The sequence below is a fragment of the Acomys russatus genome, chromosome 11 (genome assembly GCF_903995435.1).
Source record: "Acomys russatus chromosome 11, mAcoRus1.1, whole genome shotgun sequence".
NCBI classification, from domain to species: Eukaryota; Metazoa; Chordata; class Mammalia; order Rodentia; family Muridae; genus Acomys; species Acomys russatus.
The window spans coordinates 310731-334184 of NC_067147.1; the positions used below are offsets into that span (position 1 = coordinate 310731).

The 23454-nt window shown below is 44.7% G+C and overlaps 1 protein-coding gene across 1 annotated transcript in view; it reads right to left on the minus strand.

Moving 5' to 3' along the window:
* Nck2 (NCK adaptor protein 2) overlaps positions 1–22974 on the minus strand; it is a 36144-nt gene extending 13170 nt beyond the window's left edge. The window contains exons 1-2 of the mRNA XM_051152689.1: positions 22711–22974; positions 2852–3573 (exon numbers count right to left, since the gene is read on the minus strand). Coding sequence (XP_051008646.1) covers positions 2852–3573; positions 22711–22936 — 948 coding nt within the window. The 5' untranslated portion in view covers positions 22937–22974. The remainder of the gene's footprint in view (positions 1–2851; positions 3574–22710) is intronic.
* Positions 22975–23454: the final 480 nt, after the last annotated feature.

A 23454-nucleotide genomic window follows, 5' to 3' on the forward strand; every position in this document is an offset into this window, starting at 1 on the left:
GTAGGCAGGGATTCTGTGAACTTTCTCCACCAGGCAGGTTTGGTACACAGGTGTTGCTTGACAAAGGAAAATATTGTGCCTCCTTTAGCTTTCAAGAAGAACTATTATTACAGATTAGTAAAGAGAGTAAAAAAGGAATTGAGGCCAGAAGAGAAAGAACGCTGGGTACCACAGTTGGTGATGGGAGAGTCAAACAGCTCTGCTTGTTTGTTCATTCCCCAAGTCCAGCACCATGCCAACAGAGCTCTGAAGTGCCTAGCACTCCCCCAGCCTGGGAGGCACAGGTGAAACAATGTTCACTTTATGCACCTCTCTCCTCAAAAGTGCAGACTTTCTTGTACCCAGGAATGGGCACATCATAATTCTTCAAAGAAGAAAAACAGTAGCCACTTATCAATGCAGAACACCATCCAGCGCTTTGCTCATTACCTTACAATCACCTGAATTACCAAGATGTGTTCCTGCAACCTACTGTTCACATTCAGTAGCCAGGCTTCCCACAATCCCCTCAATAATGAAGGCTACAGGCTCAAATGTCTCTGACTTAGTACTGCGGGAGAGTCAAGCCCCTGGGAAAACTTTCTATCCCTCAACCCAGTGACATGCAATTAGATCATCAATTAATGTTCCATGTGAGAACAAGGCAGTGAACTGAAAAAAATCCCAAAAGAACAGATCAATGACACAGAACATGGGAGAGGCAGCAGAAGGTGAGAAAAAAATGAGGAAGGGGGTCACCCATGAGTCCACCAGGACAGGCCCTTCACCGTCACGGAGCAGAGCTGCAAACAGACAAGACAGTAAATCTGAATCTGGTCTATTCTTTTCTCAGTGGAGAAGTTAACACAAATTGGAGCTCCTTGTACCAGGCTCTTTGCACGGATACACAGCTCAACAGCCCCAAGACTGTGGGATCAGGAAGCCCAACACACGGCTGCTGGCCAATCAGTATCTCTGAAAGGGATACACATTCCAACAAAGCATTCTTTGCCCCCACACCCTCGCAACAAAAGCCAGTCTCACCTCAGCTTCTTCAGACAGAATAAAGGATGTTCACAAAAAAGGGTGAAACCGGTTTGTAAATACTCAATGACTCCATTGGTGGGAAGAAGACTGCTTATCTGGACACAGAAAATAAACAGGTCTTTTTTTGGACTAGAACCCCAGGGGACACCTTCCTCATCTGTCAATAAATGAAGCCAGTACCTCCCTACTATGTGGCTGCTGGCCCTCTCTCTTCCAAGAAGCCACTTCAAATTCAAGCATTTGGCTCGTAAGTAACATGAATTGTGCATTTTGTACTCTGCTTAGTGTTCCAGTGCCTTGTGTGTTCCTGCTCTCCAGGGCTGGAGGCACCGCTGTCCTGAGTTCCTCACAGGCCCAGAGGAAGGAAGCCTGTGCTTCTAAAGGCAGCCATGCACAGGGCCTTCAAAGTGTGAAACAATGCCATGAGAAGTCTCTGGCAGCAATGATGAACCCTCGTCTTGACCAGGACATCAGATTGCAGATGCAGTCAGCATCCGGAGCCCTGCCTGAGAACATCTAAGGCTGAGGCCAGCCTGAAAAGCTGCTGACAGCATAAAGGGGTTTGGTTTCCACCAGCTCAATGCCCCTTCTGCTCTAAAGAACAGACGACAGTGGACCCTCTCCATGAGGGGCTGTGACCTCTCAGATCAGTTCTGAGGCAGGAGTACACACTGCTCACTCTGCTAGCAGAGTGGAACACACACATTCTGCTCTTTACAGTGTGCACTTAAAACACTTAACATGAAACCAAAGCTTAGGAGAACCAGTAACACTCGAACATACTGAACTGACTCTTGCTTACAGGTCTGGAACGGCCACTGGGACGATATCTACAAAATGCATTATTCTCAGGAGGTACACATAATAAGGCTGCTTGTGGTGAAACTGTCTGGTTCTATCAGGTAGTCCCGATGAGCCATAACCCCCTACAACCAGATGCCTGTTTAAAGGCTGTGCCAGACAAGTGGCCTCATTTCCCATTTACTCATCTCCCTTGAGCACTCCAGGCTTCTGTTCCATTCTGTTTGTAAGTTCTTTAAGAGCTTTACAGAGATGTGCTTTTCAGGGGCTCTGCTTGCTGCCGAGACAACCCTGGGATTTTGTTGTTTGCAAAGAAAAGCAAACCAACAACAAAGGGCTACGTGAGAAGCCGGGCACCTGTTAGCTGTACACTCCGATACAGATGGCACTGAGTACATAATCAGAGGGGTTTTCTACACAGGCAGAAACCAGGAAGGGAAAGAAAGCCTACATCTCTAAACTGAAAAAAAGGAGAGACTTACTATAAGGTCTAAAGCCATCTCGAGAGCTGAAAAATCACTTGCCTCATCTTCCTGCAACTAGGAAAAGGAGTGGCAACAGGTCCTCAGTCTACCAGCCCAGATTTAGCTAAGCCAGGAGCAGGGTGTCATGTGCCAGCATAGTGTTTATCTAGTTTAGTGTGTGCCCCCAAATACCACATTTGCTATTTCAAGTATAGTCAGGGAACATGACAAGGGAATCGCACACCAGTCATGTCACTTACACAAGGTGGTTCTTTTTGAGGACGGGTCCAAGAACTGCAGTGGATGGCTGAAACCATGGTAGATCAGAACCCTAGAAATGTTTTTTTTGTTTGTTTGTTTGTTTGTTTTTTTGTTATGCCCATCATTAAGTCTAGCTCATAAGTTAGACTTGGTAAGCCATTTAACAATGAAGAATCAGGCAAATGAACTGTAATATCATTGAATATCCTCAGACCAGGGTTTGCAGGAGTCCCTGAAAGAACTGTATTTAGCCTTCTTCTGGCAGCGTGACCCCAGCAGAGGAGCAGCTGGGCACTTACCGAGGACTCGCTATCCCTAATGAGGAAGTCGCCCTCGACGCCCCGCTCATTGAGCGCACACTCGGCCTGGTGCCGTGTCACGTTGCCATAGTACCACTCACGACCAGCAAATCGCCCGCTGGCTGAGGGCCCGGTATAGCTGATCTGTGGTGTATGGGTGGGGTGCAACGCAGGCCCGTCACTGAGGACTACCACGTAGTTCTTGGGGACCAGGCCCACTTGGCCTCGGGCATTTTTGCATTTCCACCACTCAGGGTCATTCTCAGGCTTCTCAATCACCTCCATGGTTTCCCCCTTCTCAAAGCTAAGCTCCTCCTCAGTGACCGAGCTGAAGGGGTACAGAGTCTGCACCACGTGCAGCACCCGTGCACCCTGCCCGTTGCTTAGCGCAGCACCCCGACGCAGGCTTAGGAAGCTGGGGGCCTCCGCTGCAGGCTCGTCCGCTTCCTCCAGCACATAGTTGGAGGGGAACCAGCCGATCTGCCCGTTGAAGCTGCCACGCCACCAACCATCGCTGCATTTCTCCATGACTGTGACACGGGAGCCCTTCACCAGGGACAACTCATCCTCTCGTTCTGCTACGTAGGCAAACTTGACAAAGGCTGGGATGTTGAGGTCATAGATGCGGTCAGCACCGCTGCCATTGGCGGGGTACTCGGCATCGGTGCTTGGTGTTGGGGATGCATCCCGAGCACTTGGCTTCCGGCGTGTCTTTCCAAGGCCTGCGAAGACACGGCAAAGGGTTCAGTTGCAACTGGGCACACGTACACCATGCCCACTCCTACATTATCTGGGCATGTAAGTTTTTCCTGGGGGGTCAGGCAGAGAGAGATGCAAAAAGACCAGTTATCAACAAGAGAGACAAGCTGGAAAAGAAAATGGCTCAGCTGCGTGGTACAGATATGAAATTATTGAAAGCTGATACTCACTGAAACTGGTTTGTTCCCTTCTACCCATTAACAATTGCCAGTAGGTCTATGGCACAAACGATAACATGTACTTCCCAGCACTGTCTCCAGAATTTGTATCCTTCTTAGCAGAGTATGATGCAGCTACCAACAGTGGGTCCCTCCTGTGGCCCTCTGTATATCCTACCCAGAACAAGCATGCCAGTATGTGCTATCTTACACCTACACAGACACAGTATATACCAAACTTCTCATGGGAGTTCAGCAACACATTCCTCTTACCAATTCTGATGTTAGTCATAAAATCACCCCTCAAAGAACTGACCTGGAGAGTGAGCGTTTCAGCTGGGTATGTTGCTGCAGCTAGCCTTGCGCTAACCTGGGGAGTGAGCATTTCAGCTGGGTGTGCTGCTGCAGCTAGCTCTGCACTGACCTGGGGACTGAGCGGTTCAGCTGGGTATACTGCTGCAGCTAGCCTTGCACTAACCTGGGGAGTGAGCATTTCAGCTGGGTGTGCTGCTGCAGCTAGCTCTGCACTGACCTGGGGACTGAGCGGTTCAGCTGGGTATGCTGCTGCAGCTAGCCTTGCACTAACCTGGGGAGTGAGCATTTCAGCTGGGTGTGCTGCTGCAGCTAGCTCTGCACTGACCTGGGGACTGAGCGGTTCAGCTGGGTATGCTGCTGCAGCTAGCCTTGCACTAACCTGGGGAGTGAGCATTTCAGCTGGGTATACTGCTGCAGCTAGCCTTGCACTAACCTGGAAAGTGAGCATTTCAGCTGGGTATACTGCTGCAGCTAGCCTTGCTTTGACCTGGGGAGTGAGCGTTTCAGCTGGGCATGCTGCTGCAGCTAATTTTGCACTGACCTGGGGAGTGAGCGTTTCAGCTGAGTATGCTGCTGCAGCTAGCCTTGCGCTAACCTGGGGAGTGAGCATTTCAGCTGGGTGTGCTGCTGCAGCTAGCTCTGCACTGACCTGGGGACTGAGCGGTTCAGCTGGGTATGCTGCTGCAGCTAGCCTTGCACTAACCTGGGGAGTGAGCATTTCAGCTGGGTATACTGCTGCAGCTAGCCTTGCTTTGACCTGGGGACTGAGCGGTTCAGCTGGGCCTGCTGCTGCAGCTAATTTTGCACTGACCTGGGGAGTGAGTGGTTCAGCTGGGTATGCTGCTGCAGCTAGCTTTGCACTGACCTGGGGAGTGAGTGGTTCAGCTGTGCATGCTGTTGCAGTTAGCTTTGCACTGACCTGAGGAGTGAGCGGTTCAGCTGTGCATGCTGCTGCAGCTAGCTTTGCATACAGCACATGAAGGAGAGTATCTAGAGTGAGACTATTAGAAACTTCCCATCTGCTTAACACGCTCTATGTTGGGTCAGGTAAAGTATCACACTGTGCAAAGTAATGGCTCTCATTATCTATAGCTTGTTCAATTATGTTTAAATTGCAACCTTGGAAAAGATGGAGAAGAGAGAGAGAGGGAGAGAGGAAGAGAGAGAGAGAGATAGAGAGAGGAGAGAGAAGAGAGAGAGGAGAGAGAGAGAGGAGAAGAGGAGGAGAGAGAGAGAGAGAGAGAGAGAGAGAGAGAGAGAACAAAGGAGGAATAAAAAAACCCAGTAAAAAATCCCAAAACAAAATACTTGCAAGATGCTGTTTTCAGGAACAAGATTTTTAACAAACACTTACTTTGAAGACCTATACTCAGGGAAAATTCTCAATCTTCTGAAACTATTATTTTAAGATTATGGTATTGAAAGCAAGATGCTGTTTTCAGGAACAAGATTTTTAACAAACACTTACTTTGAAGACCTATACTCAGGGAAAATTCTCAATCTTCTGAAACTATTATTTTAAGATTATGGTATTGAACTGAGGGTAGTAAACTTTTACATACATTTCCAAGACCCTGTGTTCACTTCTTCTAACAGAAAAATAAAGCTGTGGCCTTTACCACTAAAAGACTTTAGAGGTCCACCTGTGCTGTCACACAAGGCCACAGCTGAAACAATTAATCTCCAAGTTCTAGAAGCTGGAAGTCTAAAATCAGAGCTGAAAGACTGAGTGAGGTTCAACTCCTGTTTCACAACAATAGGAATGGTGTCTCCTGGCTATGTCCTCACCAGGCAGGAAGAGAGGAAAACATTTCCCTACGTCTTTAAAAAGGACATTGATCTTCCATTATTGAGGTCTCTCAAAGGCCTTATACCTCCTAAGACCAGAGGGAAGATGGGGTGAGGCAGAACACAAATGCTCAGGCCATAGCAGCTTGGCCAGTATTTTTCAGCTTCTGCTGTGGGTAGGAAGCACTGAGTCCTGTAGTGTTCTACCAATGAGATTAGAAGCAAGTGCCTCTGTCCCTGCTAGCTCCTCCCTGCAGCACCTGAGCAGCTGCAAGGCTGTCTTCTCTCCTCAGAGCTTGAGGCTGGAGAGCAATCAACAGTATGCTCAGCAGTTGACACAGGTTTCAGAACTTCAGAGAGGCTGACTGGACCAGCTGAGCTGTTCCTGGCCAGGCAGCCACCCTGCCTGGCATAAAGGTGCCCAAGGTGGGTGAGGCTTGCCAGCAATAGGTGATGGAGCTCCTAATGAAGCCACCTCTGTAGGGACCTATGGAAAAGCCAGCTGCAAACTGTACCATATGTCATCTGTATGTAACAACAAGTACTTTGTGGGATTGTATTTTTGTTCTTCTGAGCAGATAGGGGGTACTGTTTTAAATAGCTAACAGCTGAGCTAGATTTACAGGCAGACTACGCTTTCCACTTTTGTGACAATTTTTTGGCACCAGGTGTTAGCTCAGTTATGAACTACATTTTTTTTTTTTTTTGGTATGATAACAGGCACATTTTAACTTCCTTGAATAAAATTACATACACTAAAGTTCTAATAAAAGTTTGAGTATGTCATGCATTATTAATGTTAGTCAATTTAAAGTCAAACTCTTTTATGCACTGCACCCCTCCCCCTCCCCCACCCCCCAGCAAAGATGAAGGGCTGTTGTAAAAAACACTTCTGAGACATGCTCTAACACTCATCTTCCAGCTGGAACCCTACATATCCAAGAGAAAATGCCAAACAAACCCAATAGTTCTGAAATAATTTCAAGCTGACTCGTTCACATGGAGTGTGCTTGAATTTTGGGAGTTCTGTGGCAAATTACTTAATTTTGCCACTAATCATATCTGTACCTAAGCAATATTTAACCAAATATATTCCTTACTCAGAACACTACTTAAACTGCTGTGACTGGAGCGTATTCAAGTGTAGGGATTTCCCCCATTGGAGTTAGGACCTATTATTAAAGTCAACTAAAACTTAGGAAAGGCCTTTATTACTAGAGGCCATGAGATCTGACTAAGGAAGGCACATAGCGACCAAAGCAAATTTTCAGCGAGAGGAAGCATTTAATATTTGGCTTTTCGGTGATTTCACATCACTGTGCACTGACTTGACTCGCATCTAGTTTTGTGGTAATGCTGGTAACATCAATTCAGTTATTTCAGAATAAAGTTTTAAAAAATTTAACAACCACAACAAAACCATCAGAGTAAGTGAAAAGAGAAACCTCAAATTTGCTATGTGTTTTGTCAACTCAACGCAAATTAGATGGGTTTGCCTCCAGTGGACAGGCCTGCGGCAAGCCTGTGGAACATTTTCCTGATTAATAATGTGGGTGGGCCCAGCTCACTGGGGATGATGCCACTCCTGCGAAGAAACCCAGTAAGCAGTGTTCCTCTACAGCAGTGGTTCTCAACCTTTGGGTCATGAAGCCTTTGAGGTCAAAGAGCCCTTTCAATCCTTAACAATACAAACAATCCTTAGGGGCTGCCCTAAGACCATCAGAAAACACAGATATTTAAATTACGATTCTTAACAGTAGCAAAATTATAGATATGAAGTAGCAATGAAAATAATGTTAGGGTTGGGGGTAACCACAGCATGAGGGACTGTATTAAAGGGTCACAGCATTAGGAAAGCTGGGAACCACTGCTCTCCAGCCTCTACTTCAGGGTTTCTGTCAGTGATGGACTTAGAAGCTGTACGGTCCAATAAACGCTTTCCTCCTCAAATTATTTTGGTCGTGGTATTTTATCACAGCAATAGAAACTCTTACTAAGACACTAACTGTAAAGATATTTGCACAGATTGACCATGTAAGGTAACAGTGCCTCTAGTTTTAACCTGGTCAGCACGTCTTAAATCCTTTCATATTCAAGCTTTTCCATCTGGGTTAGCCGAGCTCAATCCACTTGCACTGCTGAGCCATAGGGAATATGTGTGTCACCCAAGCTTTCCAGGGACCATGAGGAAAGGCCATGGGCAGCAGATGCCAGCAGCATGCTGCACTTCATGAAGGTTAGAGGTGAACCAAATAATACCCAAAGAGACAGAGTCCTCATAGCATGAACCCCAAATCCAACATGCATACTCATGATAAGCTGACTTTAGTTGTTTTTTCTTTTTTTAAACCTGGGTTTCAGCTAATTTTTGTCTCATCAATTCAGAGTCCTGAGAAAATAAAACAACCTTCCTCATCTTCACTCTCCGCCTCCACGTTTTTGAAAGTACCAAACCACTGATGCCTATTTGTGAAAGTGCTATCTGTGGGAAAGAACACTTTGATGGTTTGGAGCCTCCTGAGTTTGGTTGTGGGAGACAGGAAGTATTAAAGAGAAGGTCTGTAAACCCTGCTCATGAGCTCCATGAACCCCTGGGATGGTGCATGCTGTTTTCTGAGACTTCCATGTCTTAGGTTTCATGGCCAGAGTTCTTACGAGCAATCTATGAGAGTCGGCTTCTATAGCCAGGAGGCTTCACTCATCAAGCAGCCTGTCTTCTGCAAGCTATCTAACTTGGTGGAGAGTAGTAGCACGGATGCATTTCACTATGGCCAAGGTCTTAGAAAGTACCAAAGAAACCCCAGTTGTAGCTTAGGAGATAGGACAGGCTCTTGAACACAAAACAATTTTAGACAAAGTCAAGTTTAAATCAAAATGGACTCAAGCACAATGGGGTCAGTTCCTTTGGTCTTACAGATACCAGACTATGCCAGTACTGATTTACAGATGTTTACAGGCTAATGAATGAGGGATCTGAAAGGCCAGTGATATTTTTATGGAAACCAGACCACTTCAGCCACAGCAATAACCACCAAAGGTGGGTAGAGGACAAGGTATTTCCCAGTATCATATCCTGATATACATCGACTCAAGAACTCCACCAGTGTGGACTTCAGAGAACGCAACCCGGACAGGCCACGTCTTCTAACATCTGTACACCACTGCATAATCTTCTGCTCAAGAGGCTGCTCTTAGGCTGCAGGAGATTTCAGGAACATTCTACCGGACTATAGGGGCTCTTGATGCCCTCCTAAAAGCACTGAGCTAGGTCAGCCATGATTATAAAGCAAATTTCTATAAACAGCAGTCGTGCCTATGCCTCCTTCTTCTCTATCTTCTCAAGAATTATTTCTGCTCATTCACTCTTCAGTGTTCAGCCAGAAGCAAAGCAAGAAGAATGCCCCTCTTTCCCTTTGGAAATCACAGACCACTGCAGAAGAGTCATTCATGAAGACTCAAAGAAGAGATGCCAATAACAAGTTTTGCTAGTAATTAGATCTATAACCTAAACTGAATTTAACAACAACAACAAAAATCTCTCTTATGATAAAATGTTGCTTACATTGTTATGATCAGAGGCATTAATGTGTTGGCATCTCCTCCATTAGACTTAGGACCCATTATTAAAGTCAACTAAAAATTATGAAAAGCTTTTATTTAATACTAAATATCAATCTTGTGACAAGTACAATAAAAGGGCCTCAGGGAAAGGTCCTTGGGAGCCTGTGGCCTCTGAGCCTGCGGGAAGCAGAGGCGCCTACCTAAATAAGGACCAGGAGTGTCCATGGTAAGAACTATAAGCTACTTGGAGTCGTGTGCAGATGGGCTTTGAGATGCTCCATGTAGAGGTCTGGGTTCTGAACAGAGAGCAGGTGCAGAGGACACAAGGCAAGGGTGGAGGTGGGAGCAGGTGCATGCGCAGGAGGCTCCAGAGGCTGCTTAGAAACTACAGAGAGGGCAAGTGGGCATGGGAGAGGCAGGGTTCTCTCAAAGGCTGGCAGAACAACACAGAGCAAAGCAAAAGACTTGTCAACTGTACATTCCCATCTCAGGGTCCTGCTGTGGGAAGTCCTCTTCACCTGTCACTGGGGAAACACCATTAGGAATGCAAAGGAATTACGAATTCTAAACTACTATGGAGACAAGACACCAAAGGCAGCACCCGCCTTGATGCTTTCCCTGCTCCTTCCGGTATTAACAAACATCCCACCTTACCTCAAGACCTCAGGCAGTGTCACTGGGGTCATCATGTGGTGTCGTTTTGCTTTGAAGAGGCAAGAGTATGTACCCTCTGGCAGCCAAAATGTGTAAAGCAGAAGACTTATCCACGAACTTTGTTCTTCCACCTTAACTCTAGCTTTGAAAAATTAAAACCAGTGTCTTCTCTACATGCTGAGTTGATCCCAAAAGCCCTTTGTGGGTCCCCAGAGAGCACAGCTATATAGCAAGGTGTCCTGGACACATAATGTGCAATGACAGTGCCCAAGAAATAAGTAAAATGTGGGCTTTTCTTCTATAGAAGTGGGTTTACTCGAAAGATCTGCTGAACATCTAGATTTGTCAAGAGCATTCAAACACAGCAGTGGAGCACTCTGTAAGGAAACCATCCTGTGTGTACTTCTTCCCTGCAGGATTTTAGTCACATGTCCATCAAAAACACATATGCTTGATTAATGAACTCCACTTTTCCTATCTCACCACAGCCATTTCAGACATATCATTGTCCTTCCAAACCAATGCTGGTGACTGCTGGTAGCCTTAGAAGGTCAGTCCTCTTCCTCAGCATACGCCCCCACAGCCTCATCTTACTGTGTGTCTATGTGGGTGGGAAGGAGCAGCCAGCAAGGGGTTGCACTAATTCTGACTTCTCTCCTGATTCTGGAACTCGTTATTTCTTTTTAGGAGTGTGTGCCTTATAATGAAGTTCTCTACTGAGAGCCATATAAACCTCCCAAGTTCAGGTCTGAACGCTAAGGATGGGAGAAAAAGAAATAGCTGTAGGAGAAGGGAGGCCAGGTTGAACGGCCTGTGATCTGGGTAGAGCTGTCACTACTTGTGTTCTCTGTGCCCAGGCTGTCCTTCCACTGGGCAGATGCAACAAGAGCCAACACAGGGATAGAGTGTTGGGGCAAATGGCTCTTCAGATCTCCCCATGATCACACAGTTCCTTATGCACAGGGCTTTGAACTTGAATATATGTTCTTTTGTTAATAGGCAGGTAAATAATGTGACTAAATATTTAAACTTAAGGAAAAATGATTTGGAGGAATTATTTTTAAACAAATGTTTAATAGTCAATACTAACACAGATGCCATTAAAAATACCTTAATTTCTCATTACAATTTTGATAAAAATATATATTTAGTACCTCTCAACACATACACCCAATCCAAGAGGATATTTTGAATATGTAAAAGAGTATATGAAATGTGGCACAGATCACATGTGACATTTTTTCAGTATGAATGAAAGTGTCAAGCCACCAGCAAAAGTTGAACACACACTTTAACTTTCTAAGACTGTATTCAATCCATAAATATTGAACCTTTCAAATTGAAATAAGTCAATGGTCATGGGGAAGTCACAGGCACACATCACTCCTGCAGAAATGTCCAAGCACACTTGGGATCCAGCTCTCATGCTGCCTAGCTCTTGGCCTTGGGAATTCCATAGCACCTCTTCTGTTCTCCACCCTCATCTCCAGTAGATACAGATGGTGAGGAAGGCAGTGCCAGGCGGGTAAAGTAGCAGGGGAAAGCCCTGGGTTTAAGTGATGGGCACACAGCAAGCACCCACGGGGCAGGTGCCTAGGCGTCTGCTGTGAACAGGGATTTTCATAGGTTAATGCTAGAGTTAAAATCAGAGGTAGCTTGATTGAAGAACGGTAGACACGAGGCTTTCTCTACTGAGCTGCATGAATTTGTCTCCTACAACCATTCCCAGAGGCAAGTGTCACCTCCTGCCCTCAGGGTCAGAGGCAGCTTATGTACCAGAGTGTTCAGGAATAATCAGAGAGAAGCTGCTCAGGATATACAACAGAAAGCTTTGCCTTGGGGAGGACAAAGGAATCATTTCCAAGGCAGGGATAGCTGGACAGACTACTTGTTATTCTGGGTGAAGCAGACAGAGGTGATCAATGCCCAGTCCTCCAGACACCTGGGCCCCTGCCTCTCAGCCCTCACCCACTGGTGGCCTACAGTCAACAGTGCCCAGCGAGGACACAAGGGACTTTGCTCCTTGCTTTGTCTAATCTTCAACTGTCTGGCTTTCACAGCAAAGTGTGGCATGGTGATCTAAGAGGTACATTCTAGAAATCAACATAAATTCTCTACATGGGGAAAAAACAACATATAAAAGCCACTGTGGATCAAAGGGTCCTTTTGAGGACACAAGGCTAACTTTTGTCAATGCTACATTTTAACTTAGCATACCAGGTTAAATATTATAGATCTGATCAACTTAACTTAGCTGCATGGCAATGACTACATGCTACTACTAACAACTCACAAATACCCACTTGCACATTTTAGAGGTCGGCCAGTTAGCAGCTGTGTTTCCTAAGGAAACAAAAAGACAAAAATCAAGCAAATTTCCTCCAATAGCCATTACCCTGGCTATACATCCTTGAAGAAACATGGGTGGTGTAGCCTCAAAAAATTTTTAAGAACGGCCCTGCAAAGTGGCTTCCACAGCTGAGGAAAACAACAATGACCTAATGCATTTGCAGAATCTGTGGGTTCAGAAACAGAGCAGAAAAGCAACAGCAGCCTGGAAGGACAAGCCTGTAGGCCAATGGTTCTCAATCTTCCTAGTACTGCCATTCTTTAATACGATTTTCCCTTCATGTGGTGACCCCCAACCATTAAATTATTTTGTTGTTACTTTACAACTGTAATCTTGCTACTGTCATGTTTTGCTATTGTGATGAGTAATAATGTTAAGTAACTGATATGCAGGATAGTCTTAGGTGAAACCTGTGAGTAGGCTGTTCAATACTCCCCTCCACGGGGCTGCAGCCCACAGGTTGAGAACTACTCATCTAAGCAAAAAGTGACACATGTACCTTGTTTGACAGGTAGAAAACTACCCAGCATCAGCTGTACTGGCTGAGCCCATTAAGTAGACTCTGATACTCTGTGTACAAGGCAGGAGCCTTTGGGTGCCCATCTACTCTCTCCATAGCACAAGGCCAGGGCCAGAAGAAAGAGAACCAGTAGTAGCTCAGGGCAGTTCTGGGGGGGGGGGGGGCGGGGGGAAGAGTTGCACTCAGCAGCTACTTAGCAACGCCCTAAGGAGCCTCAGCTACCTAGGGATACATCCATAGAGAAAAGGACCATTCCAGACATGAATGGGAGCTAACAACAAATGCCAAATGCAAGCCATATGGGGAAACACAATCAGAAACACAGTAAGATGGTTTTACTTATTCCTAGGCATTTTTAGTTCATGTTCCTCTGTTGCACAGCCTGAATTAACTCTTTTGCTCAGCAGGGGTGAGACTGTAAGAAGTAATCAACATGTTAGTTATCTAGAAAGACAGTCAGTCCTCAGGACCCTCGGGACAGCATCCCAAAGATCTGCATGGTCACCAATCATGTCTACTCACATCCTTTATATAATATAGCAGAGTATTTGCATAGAAGAAAACCTGTGCACATCCTCCCATATAATGTAAGTCAAGAATTACACACTATGTAGAGTAAGTTCTGTGTAGATGATATACTGTATTGTATGGAATACTGACAACAACAGAGACCTGTACATACTCATAGAAACACCGTAATTTTCTGATAATTTTCACCTGCTCACGGTTGGTAGAATCTTTAGTGCGGAACCAATAGAAAGGCACAGAGGCTCACAGTACTGAATCTGACCTTCGTGAAAACACGGGGGGTGGGGGGCTACTACATGCCAGTGGGCACAGAACATGGGCCTCATGCACTTTATTGGCTTCATACCTGCTTCTCCAAGATTTCTGAGGTATATGCCCCTCGCACATCTCATGGTCTCTCTAAACTTTTGTCCTCTTACTATTTTATTTTTTAAAAACAATCTGTCTCTATTTTCTAATTATCCTCCCACTAATCTGATGTAAGTTGTTTTACATTTTTGGTTCTAAATACTTGGAAGTGTATGACACACAGAAACAAATCTGAATTTATTCTGTCTGGCAGCGCAGCACTATAGAAGTTTCCATAGTATTCCAGCAGTAATACATGTGACAGTCTGTTTCTACTGTGAACAATCTGGTGAGACAGAGTTGTAATGGATTCTAAATTACAATGCATTATGTTTAATTCATGCTTGCACAATGGTAGATATTACAGCACAGAGAGGGTGAAATAGACAAGCAGACTTTGAGAGCTGGACATCTGAGATGGAATTGAAATCTTGATTTTTTTTTTTTTTTAATGCTACAAAACAAATTTTCTGGGGGCATGTTGGGCTTTGTCCTGTTCCTTAATGAAGCAGCTCCAGAGTGACTGGCTAGGAAGCATGTTCCAGGGTAGGGTGGCTAGCAGCATTGTTCTCATTCCTAAAGAACAGTCAGTACAGAAAAGCCCATGGCGCCTACAGCAAATGCACTGCCACAAATCAACATCTCAAAACTCTAAGCATCCAAGGAACAAAAAAGTACAGGGACTGTCAGAAAACTGAAATTCCCTGGCCACTGTCAGGCACCTTGAAGACAGAGTCCGTGTGCTTGTACTGCTTCCATTGAGAATGGTGAGCCATCCAAGCAACCTAACTTAAATGCATACAAACACTAAGATATTAGACACAAATGCTAACTGGTTCTTTAAGAGCCAAGAGACTCCAGGAGACATGCTTTCTTCTTTTAACTTTGTCTGTATATTCCAATTTTCTTAAAGGTATGCCTGTTTTAAAGACTGGAGACAACTATTTAATAGTATTATGAAATATAGCCATTTCAGGAATTTTTTTCATTTTTATTAAAATATAATTACATCAATTCTTTCCCTCAACCCCGCCCATGTTCTCACCATTTCACACCATTTCAAGTTGATAACTTCCTCTTCTTTGTTCATGTGCGCGCGCGCGCGCACACACACACACACACACACACACACACACACACACAACATACAAGCACTCCTGGCATTTTTCATGGGCCCTGAGGGTTAAAACTCAGGTCCTAATGTAAGTTTTCTTACCAGATAGGCCACTTCCTTCTCTCTCTTTTGAAACAGGGCCTCATGTAGCTTAAGCTGGCCTCAAACTCAGTAGGTTTCCAAAGAAGGCCTTGAGCTTCTGATCTTCCTGCCTCTGACTCCCAAGTACTAGGATTACAAGCATGTGCCACGACACCTAGCTAATGTATAAAGCAACCAGTCTGAGGTCCTCTGTTCTAGCAGAAACAGTCATTCAGAAGTGTACCGTCTCTCACTTCCTCCAAATATCCTGCTCGCCACTCAACTCACACAGGTGTTATCCTCTCTAGACTGAGGTTTTCTTCTGGTTTCCCTAGTTCTCTTTGTCATTCTGCTAGTCCTTCTGGTTCAGACTCCCCGAGTGATCAAGGACTGATGCGTTTATGTTCCACATTGAGCCAGAAGGTCTGGAAGGGTCCCTTCAAAGCATCACTTCTTTCTCGTCTTTGGATTATGTTGAGACCCTGTTGCCAGCCTCTGAAAATAGATATGGTCCTCTACACCCCACCCCACCCCAAAAACTAGGGTCAGAACACCTACCATCAATATAACAGACATCTGTATCAGCAAAGTGGGACCCTCCAAGCCTTTAGTCCTGGGCCTCTGTACAGGCTGCTCTGAACACCGAGGCCAGTGCCTGTTCTGAATCACTCCAGTTCTCTGGCTTATTTGTCCTTCCATGTGTCTAGGACTTGTGGTCAACTGTTGTTTAGGTTCCCTATAACTTGGCTACCCTCCCCCCAAGACATAACCTAGCCCAGAGGCAGTCCCTTTTAATTTTCTTGAGAAATGAAGAGGTAAGAAGTTGTTTTCCTCAATCACTCTCCACTATATTTAGTGAACAGGGTCTCTCACTAAACCCAACAACTCAACTAGCCAGCTTGCCCTAAGGGTCTCTCAAATCCTTGGCCCTGGATTATGAGTGGGCTCCCATGTCCACCTCCTTTTTATGTAGGTGCTACAGACATGGATTTTGGTCTTCACATTTGTGTGCCAAGTACATGGTGTGCTAAGACTTTAGAGCAGTGCCTCTCAATTGGGGGAGGGAGGAGAGTCGTGACCCCAATAGGGGTCAAACAATCCTTTCATAGAGGTCACATATCAGATATCCTGCATATCAAATATTTGCAGTATGATTCATAAAAGTAGCAAAATTACAGCTATGAAGTAGCAACAAAAAATAATTTTATGGTTGGGGTCACTACAACATGAGGAACTGTATTAAAGTGTTGTAGCACTAGGAAAGCTAACAACCACTGTTCTAGAAGTCTTCCTCCTAACAGCTATGCCGTTGATCCCCAGTATCCAATAGAGCAGGCAGAGACAATGCTGTACTCAGATGAGAAATGCCACCATATACCCCAATTAGGTAAGTCGAAAACAGCTGAGGTTCCGGCCTTGACTTCAAATCCAGCGAGATGAAGCAGCATCTGACCAGGGACTCTGTCTGATCTGAACGCAGGCCATCATGTGTTTACATTGCCATCCTTACTATAAAACATCCCGGTTTTATTTCACAAAGTCACTTGTAGGAAATACAGGGGCTTAGAAGAGATGTCTGGTCATCCCATTCCATGAGAGCCAGGCTGCTGAATTCAGTTCCCAAGTTCCATCCAAACCCAAATAGTTACAAAGACTTGTGAGAATGTTTACAATCACAAGAGCAGGTATTGTGCTGATGCCTAAATGAAAACTTAATATTCTCCTCACACAAAGGAACTGAGAGACAGAAGCTGGGAACCTACCACTGACCCCCCACATTTGTAATAACCAGAGGGAGGCTAAAAGACACAGGCTGGGTAGATGAAGCAAGCAGCAGGTATTTCTCACTCTCAATCTAGAGAAACACAGAAAATAAGCAGACCACAGGAAGTTCCAAATCAAGGTGGGGCATCATTTTGATGAGGAATCAAAAGAATGCATGAGCACCTGCAGTTTTCCCACGTCTTACATTCAAATACAGTACATACTCATGGTAACATCTGGTCTCTGAAAGGCTAGTTCCAAACTGAAGTCACTACATACACTACTGCAAATGTTCCTACAGAGCTTGGGGCTCATGTCATAGCATCCTCTTGACCATGAAATGCCACGAGGCCTAAGTGGGTCTGTATGCTTTTAATGCACAGCCAGTGACAGGAGCCCTATTTCCAGGGCCCATTTGAGACTAGGCTGTTTTAAGCACATTCCATCACCCCAGTACTATATACAAGGACACCAATCAAATGGGGGAAGTTTACATTTCTTCATTATTATCGGTTAATCTGGGACCTCACTCAAATTGTGCTAATCAGGCCCTAGTTTTTCATGTTTAAAATTAGGAAATCGTTGTTTCCAAACTGTTCTCCAATACTCCATAAATTGGAGATAGTTCCTAATCTACCTAATCTACTGCACAGGGAAGCCTGCTATGCAAGCCAGATGGTCAACTCTATATAGGTAAAGCATGCTAGATAGAACTGAAGTATACTCCTGGATCTCCTATCTGGTGTTCCTAGGGAGGTCACAGGGCCATTCTCAGGACAGGAGTGGTATTACCTACGTCTATATAATAACAGATGTTTTCATAAGCCCACATCCCAACTGATTAAGCACATTTTGCTTAGCTTAACAACCCATATCTTTCTATGTTAAGTTGAAAAAGCATACTAGCATGACAATGGCTCAAGAGCCCCTTTCCTGTTCTCTGAAGCCCGCAGAGACTTTTCTAGGCAGAATTCTGACATCTTTACAGCTAATAGAAAAAAATGTATGTGGGGTAAGCTGATTTGGCAAGGGTAGAGTGCTGTGAGACTTGCAAGCTGTTCCGTGTTCATTTATTAGGTAACTGCTACAGCACCTAGTGGTCCTGGCACTCTATGCCATCTGCCTCCTGCCCATCACTACTTACTACGAGTTTAATGAAAGACTAATTAAAGACAAAACTTAGAATGACTAAGGAAATATTCTTTGTGGGAAACAAGTATGTTTTAAGACAAGCAAAATCTGATGGCACTAACAGAAAAGAAATTGTTTGGCCCTGTGATCTGGCCCACAGTTCTTACAGGGAACCATTTCACCCCAGAGGTATCAGAATCAGGCTCACTAGTTTACTTTTCTCCAAATATATCAAGTCTGTATATGATGCCTTGAAAGATTGCTTGTAGTTCTAATGTTAAAAACATGAGAAGCCACATATGGGGGCTCATACCTATAATCTCAGCACTTAGAAGGCTCAGTAAGAAGTGCTGGCCTGCTGAGAATTCAAAGTCATTTGGTCTACCTGGTAGCTAAAACCAGACCAGCCTACATGGTAAGCCCTCTATGTCTTTGTGGGGTTAGTTATAAGGATCTCAATTGTTAAACCAGGTGTTTAATTTCTACATAAAGGAAAATTTCACTTACTAGTTCACTCAAACTTTAAAACCAAACCTGGTAGAGATATGAAAGTCAATAGAAGCATCATATCCTTCACTATGCATGCAGCTCTTGTCTTTGTCTGCTGGAGGGATCATGTACCAGGCTGGATCCCCTGATACTGAAGCATCCTAGGAGCCAAGGACTCCCAGGCAGGAGCTTGGTGAAAGCAAAGAAACCATGTACCACCATCCCATGAGGTACACATCCAAATACTACTTCGTCCCAATGCACCTGCAGGCACAGGGACAGGTGTCAATCTTTCCTGTCTCTTTTAAGTCCTCCCAGTCTCCTGTTTTGGTCTGGATCAGGATATGTCTGCCTCTTGAGTTCTACCTTTCTTCACCTCCCATTTTCCTCTCATTCTCTGCAGAGGCCACAATGCTTCTACTGTTCATAATCACCCAGAAAAGGCTCAACTCCTTTGGGGCTTGGTGTGTTCTAGCCAGAGTCAGAATGGCAACAAAAACTGTACTGGAGGCACTAGCAGATAAGTCTTTGAAATTTATCTCCCAGAGAGAAGTTTCCCTCATCCCAAAAGGCCTGTACAATGCCTACCCTACAGTTATAAAGGTCAAGTTGCAGTGTCAACGCCAGAAGCAGACTGGGCCTGCTCAGTCACTGCTGAGCTCAGAGCAATGCCAGGACACTGCCTGCAGAATCAGCTCTTGACAATCAATCACTCCTTGTTCTGCACGGGATCATATTGACTACCCATGACCAGGAGCAGAACATGAAAGGAGACCCAGGAGATAAATGTTTTACCCTCATGAAAGAAAATAAAAGACTGTTTTACTCAACTACAAATTATTAAAGGAAAAGAATGTTAATACTTTCAAGAGATGTTTTTTGTCAAATACATTGTTGCCTTCAAGTGGCTCTAAGAAAATACTGTATGTGACAAGACTTCAATTTCCAACTGAGTTCAGCAGAGCCGAGGCACACAGAGAACCACACAGAGCCACTGTCTCCTCTTCTCATAGACAGAAGCTCTAGTTCATAGCCCTGTGGCTCTCTCTGTGGGCGACTCCTGTGCAATTTAGTTCAAACTAGGGATGAATTATATCCCACAGCAGTATAAATTCCACATGAAGGACACCATTCAGTTACTAGAAGGCTAAGGTACTCAGTGTAGGTCAATATTGTTTGGATACATCCACACAGCGGGACATTTTCGATTCTGCACATGCAGTCTAAATGCATGATCTAACTCTGAGGACATAGCAGAGTCTGTAACTAAGAGGAAGCCATAGACACTTAGTCTCTGAGGTTTATTTTAAAAGAGATAGCTGGGAGACAGGAGGAGCTACGGAAAGCTTTCTCACTTGTCTGTGGCCTACCAGCTGGTAGAAGACAGGCTGTAGAGAAAGAAGCTATTGTACACAAAGATGGGTAATCAGACGGTAGCTCCCCTTCTTCTAGATACTACTTCAATAGGAAGCCAGTGCTCAGTAACAAGGTCTCTCTTCGTCTAATAGCAAAGGTGATCATGACAGATGTATTAAAACAAAAATTAGCAATGACAAAATACTAAAAATGAGTGCCAAGACAGGGTAGTGGCTCAGTGGACACGGTGCTTGACATCATATCTGAAGACCCAATGAGTCCAATCTGTGAGATTTACATGGTAGAAAGAAGAAACAGACTCCCATGGGCTGTCTTCTGATCAATACATACATGTTGTGGCTATGCATACACACATAAAATGTAGAAAAAAATTAACTGGCCACTTCTCCCTGATTCCCAAAGGCCACCTGCCTATGAAAATCAAACTAGCAATAAATATAAATATCTAAAACATAGTTTTATATGTATTTTTTCAATCTTTCACGCTTAATGCAAATGTTTCCAGAGAACTATGTGCTGAAATTGAGTCGGAAGTTCACAAAAGAACTGTCACTCACTGAAGGGATTTGTGCTGCTTGGCATAGCCCTTGAGGGCAGAATCAGAGCCAAGGGGAGGAAGTTTGAGAAATGTAACATTTTGATTCTATTTAAGGAAGCACTTTCTAACAATCTGTGTTCTCCAAAAATGGAGCTGGGCTTCTCTGGCAGTCTAAGCATTCCAGCAGGGCTGGGTAGCAGCATGCCAGGGACAAAGGAGCAGGCCCAGCACTGGGGTGGAGATACACTGGTTTGCTCTTACTTAGGGGTGTGAAATCAGATGAAATGATCACACTTGGGGTTAATATGAACACACTGGGCAAAGATGAAGCCTGGAGCTCCAGTCTAACACTTTATCTTTTCTCCTAAGAAAGGCAGCCACCCGAGGAGCTCTCCGTGAGCTCCACTCGAGGAGCTCTCCATGAGCTGAGGGGGCTTACTTGTTCTGCTTCCAAGTCATGCATATTTTGTGGTTTATAGAATTCTGAAAAAAAAAAAAATTAAAGGCAAAGTATGTCAACGATTCTCAACATTACTACAGAGGGTGTGTTAGGAGGCTGGAAAGTCAGCCAAATACTCTCAGAACAGCACTGAAGCACTGACCCATTCACCACGCTGGTTAATTTACCGTACTTAACTATTGTCCTAAGAATAGGACAGGAGCATTTCTTTCCAGTGTCATTCTCAAGCAAAGAAAAATACAGAGGGGTGAGAGCTTAGTGGAAAAAGACTGAGAATGCTAACAACAAACGTAATACTTCCAGCAGTCTCAGAGTCTACTAGCCAGACATCCTGAGAAAAACCAACCACAGCACAAAACACTTCTGAGTGACTGACTGAACAGTGAGCACAGACCTTGTAGCTTACACAGGAGAGAAGATGGGTGCCCTCAACTCCCACCTGTAAGTGTGATTTTGTTTTCAGTTTTCACATATTTCCCTCACCCTGTGCCCCCTCCAATGAAACTAATCCTTCTTCTAGTGACACACAGAAAAGCCTACATACACTTGGCCCAGGTGATGACACTCGCTCACTCCCACAGCAAACCCACAATGACAAGCCAACACTGTTGCCCTACAAACAAGTTTATACTTACCCAAGGAGGCAACCGCTGCCAGCTGCCAGCTGCCAGCTTAGTTCTGTTGTCCTTCCAGAGCCCTGCCAATTATATTCTTAGGTAATCTGAAGTAGTGATTACAGTTGGTGAGCACAAGGTGCACACTCAGGTGTGGCTGGCCACAGTATGGTAACGTTCTCCTGTCTGACCAGGCGCCATGGATTTGAATGCATCTCCTCACATGGGCCCTTGTGTTGAATTTAATCCCCACTGAGAGATAGTAAGAAAGAAGAAACTGGTCCCTATCACAGTGCTTAGAGGTGCGGGTGGCTTGGGTGAAAGAAGGCGCATAAATACTGGTAGCCTTACAGAAGGAACAATATCAGAAAATAGACACACACACACACACACACACACACACACACACACACACACACACACACACACACCCCTCTATCTCCCCTAGCCTCTTGCCATATGATACTTATACCACCCTGAAAACTTGCCAAGAAGGTAATACACATATAGCCACTTGACTTCACACATAAGTGTAAACCAATTTAACCCTTACTCTTTATAAAGTCACCCAACCTCAGGCAGTTTGTTACAGTGACAGGAAGTATGATAATACACCAGAGGAAGAAAAGAGACACAAATGCGAAGAACCAGAGAATGTGATAACTGAACAGGACTTACGCAGTTATCTATTTAAGAAGCTTCTGATGTCATGTTGTTAACCACCCCTACCACACATCAACTAACTGCCTGAAACTATGGGATAAAATATCCTATCATGTAAGGGGTGGTGAGAGTGGGGCTCTTGCCTTCTCCTTCTATGTGTACAGAGGCCAGTGCTTGGGAGTCTGAAAGAGTAAAGGGCTGGTGCACTGACAGGAAAAGCTATGAAACTTGTCATGATTCTAAGTCAGAGTTCTCTACAGTTTGGATACAAAGAGACAAACAGCTGTGTAGGCATCTATAGCACACAGAGGAGTCGATTTACCCAAGAATCCAAACTGTATAAATTATCCAGAAAATGATAAGTGTCATTATCTTGATCTCAATTCAAAGCCCAAGTAGGAGGCTATTAACATTAATACCACACCACCCATACACACATCCACACCACACCACATATATATTACACACCCATATACACACACAAACACCACACATACACTACACACATAAACACACAGCACACACACCAACACACCACACACCGACCACACATCCACCACACACACACACACACACACCAAAGCAGCAATGTTGTCCCATGGCCTCAGCAGTGGCCTCACTGTTCCATGTGGAATATGGATACTTACCTAGCGTGTCCTTGAGATTCTTCACCAGGGAGCCCTTCTTCAGGCTGTTCTTGCGCTCCACATAGTTGGAAGGCACGTAGCCCGTCCTGTTGGCTGCGTTCCTCACCCGCCACCACGTCTTGGAGTCATCTAGCAGCCACAGTCGCTCGTTCTTTCTGATGTCAAGCTCCTGGTCCTGCTGGGCTGTGTAGTCCCACTTGGCTATGACAATGACTTCTTCTGTCATCTTTCATGGAGTCCTTCTGCCAGCAAAACATTTAAAGATGCTCATTAGCTACCTGAACATCTTGTCCGCTGACAGATTTGAAAAGTTAGTCAATGACAGCTCCTATGACCACACTGACACCAGTCACCTCCTGCCCCTTGAAACACTTGCCCTTAAAACGACCTTCCTATATATAAGCTCCAGTGCTGCTGAGCAACAACATCTTATAAGCAAAGCCTGCAGCCTCTCTCTGCGTGCTAACTATGCTGCACATTTTACCAAAGCCAGATGCAAATGTTGGGGCGGGGGGGGGGGGGGAGAACCCACTGGAAATAACAATCTTATAATTAAAGTGTTCATCTGACAAGTGACACTGGCCCCTTAGAGCTGATAGGTTTACACTCATGTTCTCAGCATATGCTGAGGACTTTGAAGATATTTAATAAATATAATACACCCAAACTACTCTTATAAACTCAAATTCAAATTAATGTACTACTAATCCAATGTGGTAAAACCATTCATGAGACGGATGGTAA